This window comes from Pogona vitticeps, chromosome 1 (genome assembly GCF_051106095.1).
Source record: "Pogona vitticeps strain Pit_001003342236 chromosome 1, PviZW2.1, whole genome shotgun sequence".
NCBI lineage: Eukaryota > Metazoa > Chordata > Lepidosauria > Squamata > Agamidae > Pogona > Pogona vitticeps.
This window is the reverse complement of record NC_135783.1, coordinates 264737975-264753419: the sequence shown is the minus strand read 5'-3', so window position 1 is coordinate 264753419 and position 15445 is coordinate 264737975. Positions and strand designations below refer to the sequence as shown.

Sequence of the window (15445 nt, the reverse complement as noted above, 5' to 3'; positions counted from 1 at the left end):
TTGACAGTGTGGATCATGAGAAACTATGGGCTGTTCTGAAATAAATGGATGTGCCTCAGCATTTGCATTGTCCTGATGCTTAACCTGTATTGTGGACAAGAAGCTACCATTAGGACAGAGTATGGAGAGATACGGTAGTTTTCTATAGCAAAAGGTGTCAGACAGAGATGCATGGTATCTCCTTAGTTGCCTCCTCCTCATATTCTCGATTACCATGTATGTTTGTGAAAGCTGAACAGTAAAGAAAGCTGACTGTTCGCTGGCTCTCAGGACAGATTTTGTGGGATAAGAGCCCCTCTAACATCTAAAACAAAATTTAGTTGTTGGACACATTATGAGAAGGCATGATTTTCTGGATAATACAATAATGCTAAGAAAGCTTGAAGGCAGCAGGGAAAGAGGAAAAGCAATATACAGCTTATATACAGCCACATAGCACTGGGTAGTTTACAAGTTATTTATGCAGGCTATACATTGCCCCCTTCCCCAGCAAACTGGGTACTCATTTTATTGACCTTGGGAGGATAGGAGGTTGAGTGAACCTTGAGTCAGTTTACCTGGGATTGAACTTCAGGCCATGAGCTCAGTTTTAGCTGCAGTACAGCAGTTTAACCACTGTGCCACGAGGAAGACAAAATATGAGATGGATTGACTCTGTAAAAAGAAGCCATGGGCTTGGGTTTGCAGGAGCTAAGCAGGACTGTTGAGGATAGGATGTTTTGGAGATCTCTCACATTCACAGGGCTGCCAAAAATCAGAGGCAACTTGACGGTATGTAACAACAACATACTAAATATGCATGACAGGTCATTTTAGAGTAAAAAAAAATAAAAAAACTATATAATCCAATGCTATCTGTTTGAATAGCAGAGACTTATGTGAAGAGCAATGTTAAATGAATGGAAGTCTGCTAAAGTAAAAGAAGACAGAGATAAGAGATTTTATTACACAAATCTTATCAAGCCATTGTCTGATAACAAAGCAAAGTCTATGAGATTTTCCATTGACTCTTGTTAGCCTATAAATCTTCTTAGATAATGAACTAACGTACATATAGAAAGCTAAATAATAACATCCTAGATTTATCGATAGATCATTGTAACATAATCTAGAGCAGGAAAGAAAAGCCACAGGGAAATACTCTGCTTGGCTGAGCATGGACGTTTAAATTGAATATTACTATTAACTTGCTTATGCTAGATTTTAAGATAGTTATAATTTTAAAGTTATTCATTTTAAATATATATTCCATGAATGCATTAGGTCCTTAAGATTTCATTTATTCATTCATTAGGACTGTTATATTTAAGACTCCTATGTCTGCAACATACATCTTTTTAGAGAAGTTATTACATTTAAATCCTGCTTGCATATTCAGTAAAATGTGAACTAATATAAAGAAAAAGAATAATTCTTCTGAACACATTGCGTGCTTCTTGAGCAAAGTATTTAAAGGACATCCAGAAGAAGAAAGTTGTTTGTGGATAATAATTCCTCACATAAATTGTGACAGACATTGCAAGCTGAATAGTCAAGAAATATTATAAATTATGGCACTCCGAGGACTTAGTTCACACATCATATGCAACTTGACAATACTGTAGAAAATTAATCCATCATGGTAAGTCCATCTACCACCCTGTATCACAGAATGGGGAGCCCCTATGCAGTACTAATTCTTATGTCCCTGCCAATGTATAGCAGAACATAATCCCAATGAAGAGTATAGGTATTTCAAAATGCCATAAAAACCCATGTTGGGGACAAGAAAAAAAATACTGTACCAGAATCATCAACATTGCCCAGAATGCACAATGTTAACCTTGCCCACTGGCTACGGAGCGGTGAAATACTGAGCAGCAGCATTAACTATGCTATCCTGCAATCGCACAGACAGAATACCTATCCATTATTCCAGGAGCAAAACATTTTTCAGTGTAAACAGTGAAAGGTGCCTCCAGTTTTAATCCAGAAAAAAAATACTGTGCACCAGGTGTGAAAAGTTTGGATAACACAGGTCTGCAACGTATCTGCACAAAACAAGTGCATTTGTTTATGCTTCTTATAGGTAATTTCTTAGCAGATATGTCTCTTCAAAACAATGCCTGGCACAAAGAATTTAGTACACCAAAATTTTCGAACCTGATGTCTAAGAAAGAAAACCCAAGGGAGTAAAATCACTACCCCATCCATTAGAACATTTAACATTTATTCTTGCAGAAGGTAGGCAGCTGCAGGAATATAAAAACAAAATCACTTTCTCTACAAAATGTAACATATGTTTTTATTATTTAAACTCAATTATTGAGAGGTTTAGGTGTTGTAATGGATCAGGAGTGTGCTATTAATTTTTAAATCAGACTCTCTAGAAATAAATTTCCCCAAATTATAATTAGCAGTATCCTGCTGAATGGTCAGTAATCCATGGAATGCTCTTGTGCCATTTCACATACCACAATTCATCATTTCTCAAATTTTGTCAGGCTTTCTAAGATTCAAAACTTACTGTTTTAATTCTGTTTTGGATAAAGCGTCGTATATCTCTGTGCGAAAATAATTCTTGGGCATTTCAGCCACAAAGTTTTAAATACTATTTGAGTCAGGCTGTCATGAGACTATGGAATTTGCTAACCAAAGATAACAGCACCAAACCAAGAAGTTTAAATTTACTGTTTGTTACCCACCTAAGATAACAGAGAGTGTAAATAGGCTCATGTTGTCCTACAAAGATACAACTGAAGTCACAACACACATACTTGCTTGATCTACATATTTTATTCCCAAAAGAATTAATGTACACTTCTAGCTATCTTGACCCACAGCTTCTCCTGTAATTTATGTTTTCTTATAAAAGGTTATGAGAATGTATTAACTGAAAATATGCAATTGACAGTTTGAATTTTTGATGGAAATTTTGAACCACTCCACAATAAGATGATACAGATTACTTCATATAGCAATTTGATTTCATCTTGCCACCAAAAATAATTTTCTTCTATAGTCATTGCTCAGAAACGCTCTTTTTCCCCTTCCAACTCTTTTCTCTTTGCTCAAGCTCCGCTTCAGTGAAGGCTGCTGGTCCCCAGTTTGTGATCAAGTGGGGATTCTTAGAACCTGTTGAGACATAATATTTTATTTGTAGTAATTCATATACACATACCCCCTCAATTCGAATCTAATAATGCTGATTAAGCTACATATGATATATTACATCAGAATGGCTGGGGAAGTGTATCCAAAGGAGCATCCCATCATGAGCATTTATTCATTTAAAATATTTTCATGCATGCTGTATCCTTATGTAGCATATGATAAACATTAAGAAAATTAATCATAACAATGCAATAACATAAACAAATTAAAAATATTTGTAAGTAATTTAGAGATAAATAAAAGCAAGCAAAGTGGACTAAATAATACACCAATGCCTGAGAGAATAAGTAGTCTGGACATGCCATTGAAAAGTCTGTACAGTAATATCAGGTCGAATCCTATTCCCCTGAGGAGGGTATTTGAAAGACGGGATTCCACTACAGATAAGGCTCTTTATCTTCTTGATATAACAAGCTTCCCCTGGCTAGTGCAGAGTGTTATCTGCAGGTCTTATAGCACAAGCCAGTTGGTTTATGAAGAGGGTACTTTCATGTATTAAATCATGTCTTTAAAGCTAAGCTCCAGAATCTTGATGTAGGCTTAGAAGCAAACAGGCAACCAGTTTTAACTCTTCCAAATCAATATACCATATTTGCCGGCGTACAATATGACTTTTTGGGCCCAAAAACATGCCTCCAAGTGGTGGGGGTCATCTTGTACCCCGGGTGCACTGAATGACGCGGGGCCGTGCTGGCCAGGGAGGAAGGCAGGCAGGCAGTCGGTCTGGATGGATGGAGGGAAGCACAGCCTGCCATGCCTGAGCGGCCAGAGCTCGCTGCCGGGCTGCCCGCCGCCCTGCGCCGCTGAGACAGCCGCGCGCTTGCTCGCCCACCACCCGCCCGTTTCCCTTTTCCTCTTCCTCCTCCTCCTGCTGCCACCCACTCAGCCTCTTCCGCTCTTCCTTGCCCTCTTGCTGCCATGTCTGAGCCGCCGCCGGGCTGCCCCGCGCTGCTGAGCCAGCCCCGTGCTCGCTCGCCCGCCGCCCGCCCGTTTCCCCTCTTCCTCCTCCTCCTGTTGGGGAGGTCATTTTATACGGCCAGTCGCCTTGTGCGCCGGCAAATACGGTAATATGAATGGTGTTGCTACCACATTTAAATTTCGGCATCTACACTGTGCACTAAGCAAAGCCTGTGCATTTCCAAGGATAGTCCAACACATGATCTATTACAGTAATCCCATTGGGAGATTAACAAGGTGGATTATTGTGACCAGACCATCATTATGCAGGAATAGTAACAGCTGACAAACCAGACTAAGTTGGTAAAAGGCACTCTATGTCACTAAAGCCACATGGGTCTCCAGTGAAATCAACCTCTCATTCCTCTCAAACCAGAGGCTGAACATCATCCAAAGCTATCTTGAATTTGGATGCAACAGCTCTGAACCATGATGTTGTAAGATAAGTCCTTTAGTGATGTTAAATCCAAATGTATCCCCAAATTACATACTGTCCTTTTCAGAGAGTGTGCAAATCTCATTCATATGACAGAGGGAAAAACAGCTGCATACAGGTGTCCTTTTCACAACAAACCATCTGATTTAAGATATTTTGCACTCTTACACCAATGCTATATACAAGAGTGAACCACTATATGAAGATACCTCCTGCACTCTGTCCATATAATCAGTCCAGTGAGATACAGTTGTCAACAGCATCGCATGTTACTGAGAGGCTCAGAAAATTTAACAGGGTCACACTTTTCCATTTCCTTAGAGATCATCCACTGAGGTGACCAATGCTATCTTAATACCAATAAGGGATCTGCATCCACACTGAACTAGATCCAGGTAATCTGTTCCATCCAAAACCATCTGGATTAGAATTGCTACCATCCTCATGAGTACTTAGCCAAAAAAGGAAATACTAGTAACTGGGTAATACATGCTACAATCTTCCAAGTCCAAAAAAAATACGCCTCTTTGAGAAGGGTCCTCACAATAACTTCAGTCAAAGTTGCTGTCCCTGATCCCTCAAAATGCCAGCTGTGCCAACACAATGATCAAAATCCTATTGGGAGTAAATTTGCCTTGTAAATATGCCAAAACAATTTTGATCATAATTTAATTTGAATTAAATTACAACTTCATAGCCTCCTCCCTTTCAGATTCCAAGGCTCCTGTTTGCCCTGGGGAGACCTTTGGGAGCCCCACAACTGTTGAGGAAGTTTCTAATAGACAGAAAATCACTGCTGGATTGCTGCTGGCAGTCCCAATCCTGGTGATGGTGATCCAGCAGCAATTTTTGATTATTCAAGGCTCCCACCACCACTGCTCTAAGGCTCCCAAAGCCTTTCCTAGAGAAGAAGAAAAAACTATAGGAAGCCTTAGAACCTGAAAAAGAGGGATAAGAAGCTTTTAATTAATTTAATTGTACTAGCATCAGATGATAACATCCTCCAGCTTCCACTAGCATAAATTTTCACCAATAAGATTTTGCCCATAATCTCTTGCCAAAATTCACCTAATTCACAAAACGTCCTGCTGAATCATCCTTATAAGAGAGGTCAGTGATTGTTCAAATAATACAGTAGCCATTACCTTGATATACTCACTCAATAAAGGTAAGAAACTGAAACAGAAATATCCTTGCTTCATCAAGACAAAATGCTTTTCAAGAAGTAGTATGCATTTGAGTGATGACAGTAGCCAACCCTTAGCATGATATCCACAAACATTTTATAGTAGTGGGCAACAATAAACACCAGAGAGTCAGAGGGCTATCATTCTCTCAGAAGAAATCAGAGAACTAGACATTTAGTTCCACTTGAAGCAGGAACTGGCAAGCTACTCCAGTATCTTTGCCAAGAAAACTCCATGGACAGAAACAAAATGCTAAAAGATATGACACTGGAATATCAGCCCCTCAAGTTGGAAGGCATCCAACATGCTAGTGAGGAAGAGCAGAGGACAAGTACAAGTACAGTAGCTCCAGAACTAATGAAGTGGTTGGGCCAAAGACGAAAGGACGCTCAGCTGTGGACATGCATGAAAGTGAAAGGAAAGTCTGATGCTGCAAAGAAAAAGACTGCATAGGAGCCTGGAATGTAAGATCTATGAACCCTGGGAAGCTGGAGGTGGTCAAACAGGAGATGGCAAGAATAAACATTGACATCCTAGGTGTCAGTGAACTAAAATGGGCAAGAATGGGCAAATTCAATTCAGATTACAGTATTATCGTATCTACTATTGTGAGCAAGAATCCCATAGAAGAAATGGAGTAGCCCTCATAGTCAACAAAAGAGTGAGAAAGGCTGTACTGGGATACAATCTCAAAAATGAGGGAATTATTTCAATACAAATCCAAGGCAGACCTTTAAACATCACGGTAATCCTAGTTGATGCACCAACGACTGATGCAGAAGAGGCTGAAATTGACCAATTCTATGAAGACTTACAACACCTTCTAGAACTGACAGCAAAGAAATATGTTCTTCTCATTATAGGGGACTGGAATGCTAAAGTAGGGAGTCAAGAGATAAAAGGAAGAACAGAAAAGTTTTGCCTTGGATTTCAAAACGAAGCAGGGCAAAGGCTAATAGAGTTTTGTCAAGAGAACAAGCTGGTCATCACAAACACTCTTTTCCAACAACACAAGAGGCAACTCTACACATGGACATCACCAGATGGGCAATACCGAAATCAGATGGATTATGTTCTCTGCAGCCAAAGATGGAGAGGTTCCGTACAATCAGCAAAAACAAGACCTGGAGCTGATTATGGCTCTGATCATCAGCTTCTTATAGCAAATCTCAAGCTTAAACTGAAGAAAGTAGGAAAAACCACTGGGCGAGTCAGGTATAATCTAAACCATATCCCTTATGAATACACAGTGGAAGTGAAGAACAGATTTAAAGAACTAGATTTCGTGGACATAGTGCCTGAAGAACTATGGATGGAGGCTCGTAACACTGTACAGGAGGCAGCAATGAAAACCATCCCAAAGAAAAGGAAATGCAAGAAAGCAAAGTGGCTGTCCAACAAGGCCTTAGAAATAGCAGAGAGGAGAAGGGAAACAAAATGCAAGGGAGATAGGGAAAGTTACAGAAAATTGAATGCAGACTTCCAAAGAATGGCAAGGAGAGACAAGAAGGCCTTCTTAAATGAACAATGCAAAGAAATAGAGGAAAATAACAGAAGAGGAAAAACCAGAGATCTGTTCAAGAAAATTGGAGATATTAAAGGAACATTTTGTGCAAAGATGGACATGATAAAGGACAAAATGGCAGGGACCTCACAGAAGCAGAAGACATCAAGAAGAGGTGGCAAGAATACACAGAGGAATTATACCAGAAAAATCCGGATGTCCCAGACAACCCAGAAAGTGTCGTTGCTGACCTTAAGCCAGACATCTTCGATAGTGAAGTCAACTGGGCCTTAGAAAGCATGATTAACAACAAGGCCAGTGGAGGTGATGGCATTCCCAGTTGAACTATTTAAAATCTTAAAAGATGACACTGTTAAGGTGATACATTCAATATGCCAGCAGGTTTGGAAAACTCAACAGTGGCCAGAGGACTGGAAAAGATCAGTCTACATCCCAATCCCAAAGAAGGACAGTACCAAGGAATGCTCCAACTACCGTACAATTGCACTCATTTCACACGCTAGCAATATTATGCTCAAAATCCTACATGGTAGGCTTCAGCAGTATGTGGACCGAGAACTCCCAGAAGTACAGGTTGGATTTCGAAGGGGCAGAGGAACTAGAGACCAAAGTGCTAACATGTGCTTGATTATGGAGAAAGCCAGAGAGTTCCAGAAACATCTACTTTTGCTTAATTGACTACACAAAAGCCTTTGACTGTGTCGATCACAACAAACTATGGCAAGCTCATAAAGAAATGGGAGTACCACCTTATCTATCTCTTGAGAAATCTATATGTGGGACAGGAAGCAACAGTTAGAACTGGATATGGAAGAACTGATCAGTTCAAAATTGGGGAAGGAGTACGACAAGGCTGTATATTGTATCCCTGCTTATTTAACTTAAATGCAGAATATATCATGCGAAAGGCAGGACTGGATGAATCCCAAGCTGCAATTAAGACTGCCAGAAAAAATATCAACAACCTCAGATATGCAGATATGCCACTGTAGTGGCAGAAAGTGAGGAGGAATTAAGGAACCTCTTAATGAGGGTGAAAGAGGAGAGGGCAAATATGGTCTGAAGCTCAACATCAAAAAAACTAAGATCATGGCCACTGGTCCCATCACCTCATGGCAAATAGAAGGGGAAGATATGGAGGTAGTGACAGATTTTACTTTCCTGGGCTCCATGATCACTGCAGATGGTGACAGCAGCCACGAAATTAAAAGACGCCTGCTTTTTGGGAGGAAAGCAATGACAAACCTAGACAACATCTTAAAAAGGAGAGACATCACCTTGCCAACAAAGGTCCGCATAGTCAAAGCTATGGTTTTTCCAGTAGCGATGTGAGAGCTGGACCATAAAGAAGGCTGACCACCAAAAAATTGATGCTTTTGAATTGTGCTGGAGGAGACTCTTGAGAGTCCCCTGGACTGCAAAGAGAACAAATCTATCCATTCTGAAGGAAATCAACCCTGAGTGGTCACTGGAAGGACAGATCCTGAAGCTGAGGCTCCAATACTTTGGCCATCTTATGAGAAGAGAAGACTCCCTGGAAAAGACCTTGATGTTGGGAAAGTGTGAAGGCAAGAGGAGAAGGGGACGACAGAGGACCAGATGGTTGGACAGTGTCATCAAAGCTGCCAACATGAATTTGATCAAACTCCGGGAGGCAGTGGAAGACAGGAGGGCCTGGCGTGTTCTGGTCCATGGGGTCACAAAGAGTTGGACACGACTTAACAATTAAACAATAACAAAAAGTTTAATCATACTTTCCAGACTACAATGTTTCCCAGTTGATTAACAGGAAGTGCAGCCCAGGCTGACTCAATAACAGTTCAGACTTCTTGGAAACCACAATAGGTCACTGAGAATAAAAATAACTGTGCTGACTAATGAAATGAGAGGTTACTTCATACCTGGTTCAATTAATCTAATTAATCCCTCATGATGTGCCACTTTATCTTTCCAACTCTTTGTCTTGCTTGCTGCTACTTCCAACTTCTTTTTCACCTCCTAAAACAACAGTAAATATATATAAACTTTCATAGTAAATAAATACAAATGCTAAGCATAAACAATTAAAGACCTCTGCTCATTCTATAGCCAAAAATTCTTAGTTTGTAAGGGAACTCCTTTAAAGACTAAAAAGGATATAGCCTTTCCATACGACAATTTGAATGAACAGCTACATCAACCCGAAGCAAGAAAGTCACATACATCCATTAGAATTCATACAAATGCAAACACGTATATAGATACAGTGGTGCCTCGCTTAACGAGCGCTTTGTTTAATGATGAATTTGCTTAGTGATGACTTTTTCGGAGGATTTTTGCGTTCCGTTTAATGATGTTTCCTATGGGTGATTTTCGCTTAGCGATTTCGGGACCATGCTTCGCATAACGATTAGGTTTTTTGGTCCCGTTTCGCTTAACGATGGTTTAAACAGCCTCATGTTTGCTCTTTCTTAAATGTTATAAAGTTAAAGTTTACTGTGTAAAATGTTTGAAATCATAACGTGCACTTAATAAACCGTTTGTTAACCAAATTTGACTTTGTTCTGATTCTTTTTTAATTTGTTGTTGAATTTTTTTCCCCCATTGAGATGCTCTGAATGGGTTTCAATGCATTTCAATTGAGGAACCACGTTTCGTTTAGCGATGTTTCCTATGGCGATTTTCGCTTAAGGACGGCAATCTGTTCCTATTGGAATGGATTATCCGATTTTCAGTGCATTTCAATGGGAAACCGCATTTCGCTTAGCGATGTTTTCCCATAGCGGTGATTTTTTTGGAAACAATTAAAATCGTTAAGCGAGGCACCACTGTATTTGTATGGCATGCAAAAGATCATATGAAAGTGTTGGCAGATCCACACAACTGCCAAATGAAAGGATGCCCCCAACAGACAGAACTGGAAGTCATCAATATAAGCATGATTTATTCCATGGCTTTTATATGGCTAAATCTTCATGAAGGCTCTGAATCTACTCCTCAACTAGTATTTGAACTCAAATCTCTAGTCTAAGTGTATACACACTGTTGGACAACACAAAATTTAATTCTAATAATTCTCAACATAAAAGGTAATTCCCTCTTAATGTCTTGTTATTAGTTTACACGATGCAAACCTATATGGACATTAACAACAAACATTATTCTATGTATAATTTGCCACATAAAATTCAAACTGGGCTAATGCCAGGACCACTGCAAACTCCCAATGACTTATAGCAAGGATTTAAACAAGTAGCTCTTAACAACTCTCCAATGCATTTAGTATAATCCTACTCTGTCCAATATATTTAGTTTAATCCTAGAGATGTCTAATACAGCAGATGTCAAACTGAACTAGCTTACCTCATACTGCTCAAGGGCTTGCTTCCGGTCCATTTCCAGTTGCTCCAACTGCTGCATGGCAACTTGAAGAGCATGTTCTTTCATCATTCTCTGGTTTTCCAACTCTTGTTTCTCTGCTTCAGTGACCTGAAGGGTCTGCTGCTGCTCTAAGTGCCATTTCTCCAGTTCTGCTCTCTTGGTAGACTCCTCTTCCAGTAACCTACAAAAAGTTCATACACACTGAGAAATCAGGAAATACACTATTCAAGACCTGACAGAATCTGGACCTCTTCTTCAGACGGGCTAAGGTAAAGGTAAAAGTTCCCCTTGACATTTAGTCCAGTCGTGTCCGACTCTAGGGGGCGGTGCTCACCCCCGTCTCCAAGCCGTAGAGCCAGTGTATGTCCGTAGACAGTTTCCATGGTCACATGGCCAGTGCGACTAGATACGGAATGCCGTTATCTTCCCACTGTGGTGGTACCTACTGTATTTATCTACTCGCATTTACATGCTTTCGAATGGCTAGGTTGGCGAGGAGCTGGAACAAGCAACGGGAACTCACTCCATCGCATGGATTCGATCTTACGACGACTGGTCTGATCTTGCAGAACAGAGGCTTCTGCGGTTTAACCTGCAGCGCCACCATGTCCCTAGATGGGCTAAATAGCAGCAAAAAGATAATCTAGAATGAAAGCCTTTTGCTTTCATGACCCTTTTTGGCTATCATATTTAAGGTTGCGAAGTGATCATTTCCCCAACAAGATTATCTGCTACTTTTTGATTTTTCATTATCTTGCTTATTCTCCTGAATTCACTGTAATAGTTTTTTTAAATGTTTGCCCTGACAGACCTCTGCCAAAATTGTGTTGCTTAGTATAGTAAATTACACTAGACTGGATCCACTGAATTAATGGGGGTTTAGAATAAACCATACATTCCATTTATTCAAATGGGCCTACTCTAATTGTCATTTCTTTTATAGCATGGTAGTTCATTGTTCAAGTGGCCAAACTGAATCCATGGAATGTAACAGAGGAGTTGACTCACTAAATTCCATTTATTCAATGGGCTTACTCTAGTGCAATTTAATATGCCAAGCAGCAAGATTCTGACCCTTGTTTCCTATCATTCATGCTGTAGCATGCCAGAATCAGGAGTAGGCACCCTTCAGTCTCGAGAGACTATGGTAATGTCCTCTGAATAGAGGTCTTGGAACAGCATCTAGTGTGGCTGAGAAGGCCAATTCAAGAGTGACAATCCCTTCTAGAATCAGAAAAAAAGGAAACAACCTGTTACACAGGTTCAGGGGCAGAGGAACCTTGCAGTGCAGGAATGATACTCTATACTTGTTCAAGTCTTTCATTTCATTATACAAACGGCATGTGAACGGGAGTCCTTCTACCCAGTACTGTATGTCCTGGGATTTAGCCATAATGCTATGAAATGACATACTGACCTGGACTGAAGTCTCCTGACAGTCTCCTCATCTTGACGTGCTTGTTTCTCATCTTCCAAAGCTTCCTGTAGCTGTTTATACATTTCCTCAAGTTCCTGCACTCTTTGTAAATACTGTTCTAACTCAGATGACTTCTGGGCTACTTGTTCTTCCATTTTCTGTCTTACCTAGAAGTGTAACATGAAGAAACGTTTTCATCATCTTTCAGAGCAAACAACAGCAGTCCTCATTCTCTGAGAAAGAGAAATTCTTCCTCTGTCCAACAAGAACTGTCCCTGCACTTCGATGTCTCAAAGGTTTTCTACTCTTTGTTCTTTTCTTTTTCATTCACATGCACGTGGGTCATAAATATCTCACTACAAATGAACAAACTAATTACTTACCATCTTTTCTCTCTCCAGCTCAACACTGAATCGGTCTTGCAACTCCATTTGAGTTTGCAGGCGCTTCTTCTCTTCTTCTGAAGCTCGAGATGCAGCTTCTTCAAGTTGCTATAACAGAAAAGAAAGAGAACATTCAGGTGTCTCTTACTAATGCACGTATACGCACTAGTTATAGTTTATTATAGTTTTACATCAATAGTTTATTATACAATTTTAATGTTACTGTATTTTCTACTTATTTTATTTTTATGCTATTGTGTTGCTAAATGCCCTGAGAAACTATTATTTTACTGTAGGTTACAAATCAAAAATAAAACCAAAGAAACTGTTTCCAGCCAGGTTGAAATAATTCTCAGGATTTAGAATTATACAACTGAAAGACTGGGAAGAACCTAGGGAATAGTAAATGAGCCTACATTATGGCTACATTCAAAACATCCCAAACCAATTAAACCAGATCTGTACAGTACACTAAATAGCCAAGAACAAATGGGATAAAAGGTGAATGATCTGGTGGTACCTGTCAAGCAGAAAAATAGGATTAGATATCACACCAAACAAGGGAATAAAACAGTACTACTTACCAAAAATAATGCTCTATTATATGAGGAAAGCCCTAGCATTATGTGCAGACTGCAGAAATACTGGACATCATATGCTCACACAGAATACTGAGGTCAACATTACTTTGCCAATAATGGCTGGAAACTAGAAAGGCTGAGATAAAATGCTTCTGTGTTTGTACGTAGGAAGGTCTGTTTTCTCCCTCTAGCAGCACCCTGTTGCGAACTGCTATTTACCTGGGAGACTCTTTCACACACATCTCAAACTTATGCTGTCAAAGTAAGAACCTTGCCTATATTACACAGCAAAAGATAAAACTTTTGGGGAAGTGGCCCCAGGTTTAAAGCAAGAAAACCACAGAAAGTTTTGACATATGGCTAACCATTTTGGCAAGGAAGTAGTATTTTAAAAATACTTGTGCAGTTACAGCACTTATGCTGATCCTGAATGGCCTACTGAATAAAATACCAGGTCAGGGAACAAAAGAGACTATAGGGCTGAATGGAATGGCCCACATCACCTTTCCTCTGAAAGAATCCTGTGTGTATATGCTCAATTTGATCGTGAGTCTGCATTAAATACCACTTGTTTAATACGCATTTATATTCCTGTTTGTGAAACCCTGAGGCTGTGGGTATCACATTGTTTTTTAAAAATGTAATATGCCAAGTTCCACCAAACAGCTCAGCAGCACTCCTTAACACAACACAGATTAGTAAAAGATTTTACTATTCTAAAACTTCAAAATATTGTGCTGATACTTTTGACCTGTCATGACTCACTTTCATTACTGGCTTGTATGTTTACTGCCACTATGCCAAGTTTGTATTCTGCTAGCCTGGATATATTTTTTTCCAGAATCCTTCTGCCTTCCACCAAACATGCAAAGAGGGTGATATTTATATTCATCTACATTTTATTCATGTTGTCTGTCTGAATGATGGCTACAATTACAGTGGTGCCTCGCTTAACGAGCGCACCGTATAACGATTAAATCGCATAGCGATCCGTTTTTTCGGATCGCTAATGCAATCGCACAACGTTGTTCCCATAGGGAAAAATTCGCTTTGCAAAGACCGGTAAGCGTTTCGCTTACCGATCTTCGCAAAACGACCCCCGCCGATCAGCTGTTCAGCGGCCAAAATGGCCGCCGGAAGCCGGGAAATGGCCTAAAATGGCCGCGCGCAGCGTTTTCGCGCCCTCGTTAAGCGAGGCGAGGGCGCGAAAATGGCTGCCGGCCATCCTGAAGCTTCGCTGAACGGTGAGTATTTGGCCTATGGAAATCGCTGCCCCGTTCAGCGATGCTTCAGCATAGCGAAGGTTAATCCGGAACGGATTAACCTCGCTATGCGAGGCACCACTGTATGAAGATTTCATTTGTTTGTTTCATTCGTTAGACTCTCCTCAGACAGCTGTAATCACCCTGAGCTATGTGTCTATAACAAACTTCAGTTTGGGAAATTCTCTAACAGGTTTGACAATTCCTGTGATCAAGCCAGTAAGGCTTAAGCAGCTTTTATTTAAAACAAAAGGCTATTATGTTTTGTCTACTGTATATCCATGCATACATAAGGAAAACTAAGGAAATGCAAAGGACCTGAGACTTTTATCCTCATCCAGGTCTGCAAATTTCCTTCATGTCGAACTGTATGCCTGGCATCATCCAGCAAAACTCCTCCCTTTGACTGCAAGACAACCAAAGTAAGCAATGTTCAGACTGCTGGAATAAACAGCACAACTCTTCTATGTAAGACAGAGCTCCTCAATCAAAAAAATAGAGGGGCTTTGTTACACAATATTTTTGTTTCAAATAACAATTCTTATTTTAACAGTAACTGTACAGCACTGTTGACTTCCTGGAAAAATACAGTAATAGAAAGTCCTCTTTAAAACAAAAGTTATAACTTTAACAGTAAGTTTCAGATTAACAGAGAGGAAAAAAATACTCACTTTTCGGACTGTCTCCAGTTCTTTTTGTTTGTTCTCATTTGCCATTTGCAGTTCTTTCATTTGCCTCTCCAATTCCTCTTGTTCGGCTTGCAGCTTCTGGCGTAATGCTTTACGTTTCTGTCGTGCCTCCTTGTGGGGTGGAGGGCTGTTTAATTTTAGTAAATTTATAGTCGTCTGAATGGCTGTTTGCATTGGAAGGGGAAGGCGGTAGTGTGAACAAATATACTCTTATTAAGAAATCAGAACAGTTTTCTTGTTTCAAGACCAAAAAGTTGTTTGTCACAATTGTTAGCTTGGAACCTTCAATTTCCATTATGCCCCTTAGCTCCTGTTAGAGGCCACTGGACCAGGATTACCCATTTTAATTACCTACTAATAAAAATTTGTTCAGGTTAATTTAAAAACAAATGAATTAAATATTTATATAGTAGTACTACAAAACTGAAATAGCAATATGAATACAATACTGTACTCTTCCTAAATAAAAAATAGTGGCAACAGTTGAACATTTAA

The 15445-nt window shown here is 39.8% G+C and overlaps 1 protein-coding gene across 2 annotated transcripts in view; it reads right to left on the bottom strand.

Moving 5' to 3' along the window:
- Positions 1-25: 25 nt before the first annotated feature.
- The window catches only part of SWAP70 (switching B cell complex subunit SWAP70), a 44738-nt gene continuing 29318 nt past the window's right edge, over positions 26-15445 (bottom strand). For both annotated transcript variants that reach the window (XM_072985761.2, XM_078383928.1), the window contains exons 7-12: positions 14933-15114; positions 12419-12526; positions 12036-12202; positions 10601-10799; positions 9160-9256; positions 26-3114 (exon numbers count right to left, since the gene is read on the bottom strand). In XM_072985761.2, the coding sequence (XP_072841862.1) occupies positions 3002-3114; positions 9160-9256; positions 10601-10799; positions 12036-12202; positions 12419-12526; positions 14933-15114 (866 nt within the window). In that variant the 3' untranslated portion in view covers positions 26-3001. The remainder of the gene's footprint in view (positions 3115-9159; positions 9257-10600; positions 10800-12035; positions 12203-12418; positions 12527-14932; positions 15115-15445) is intronic.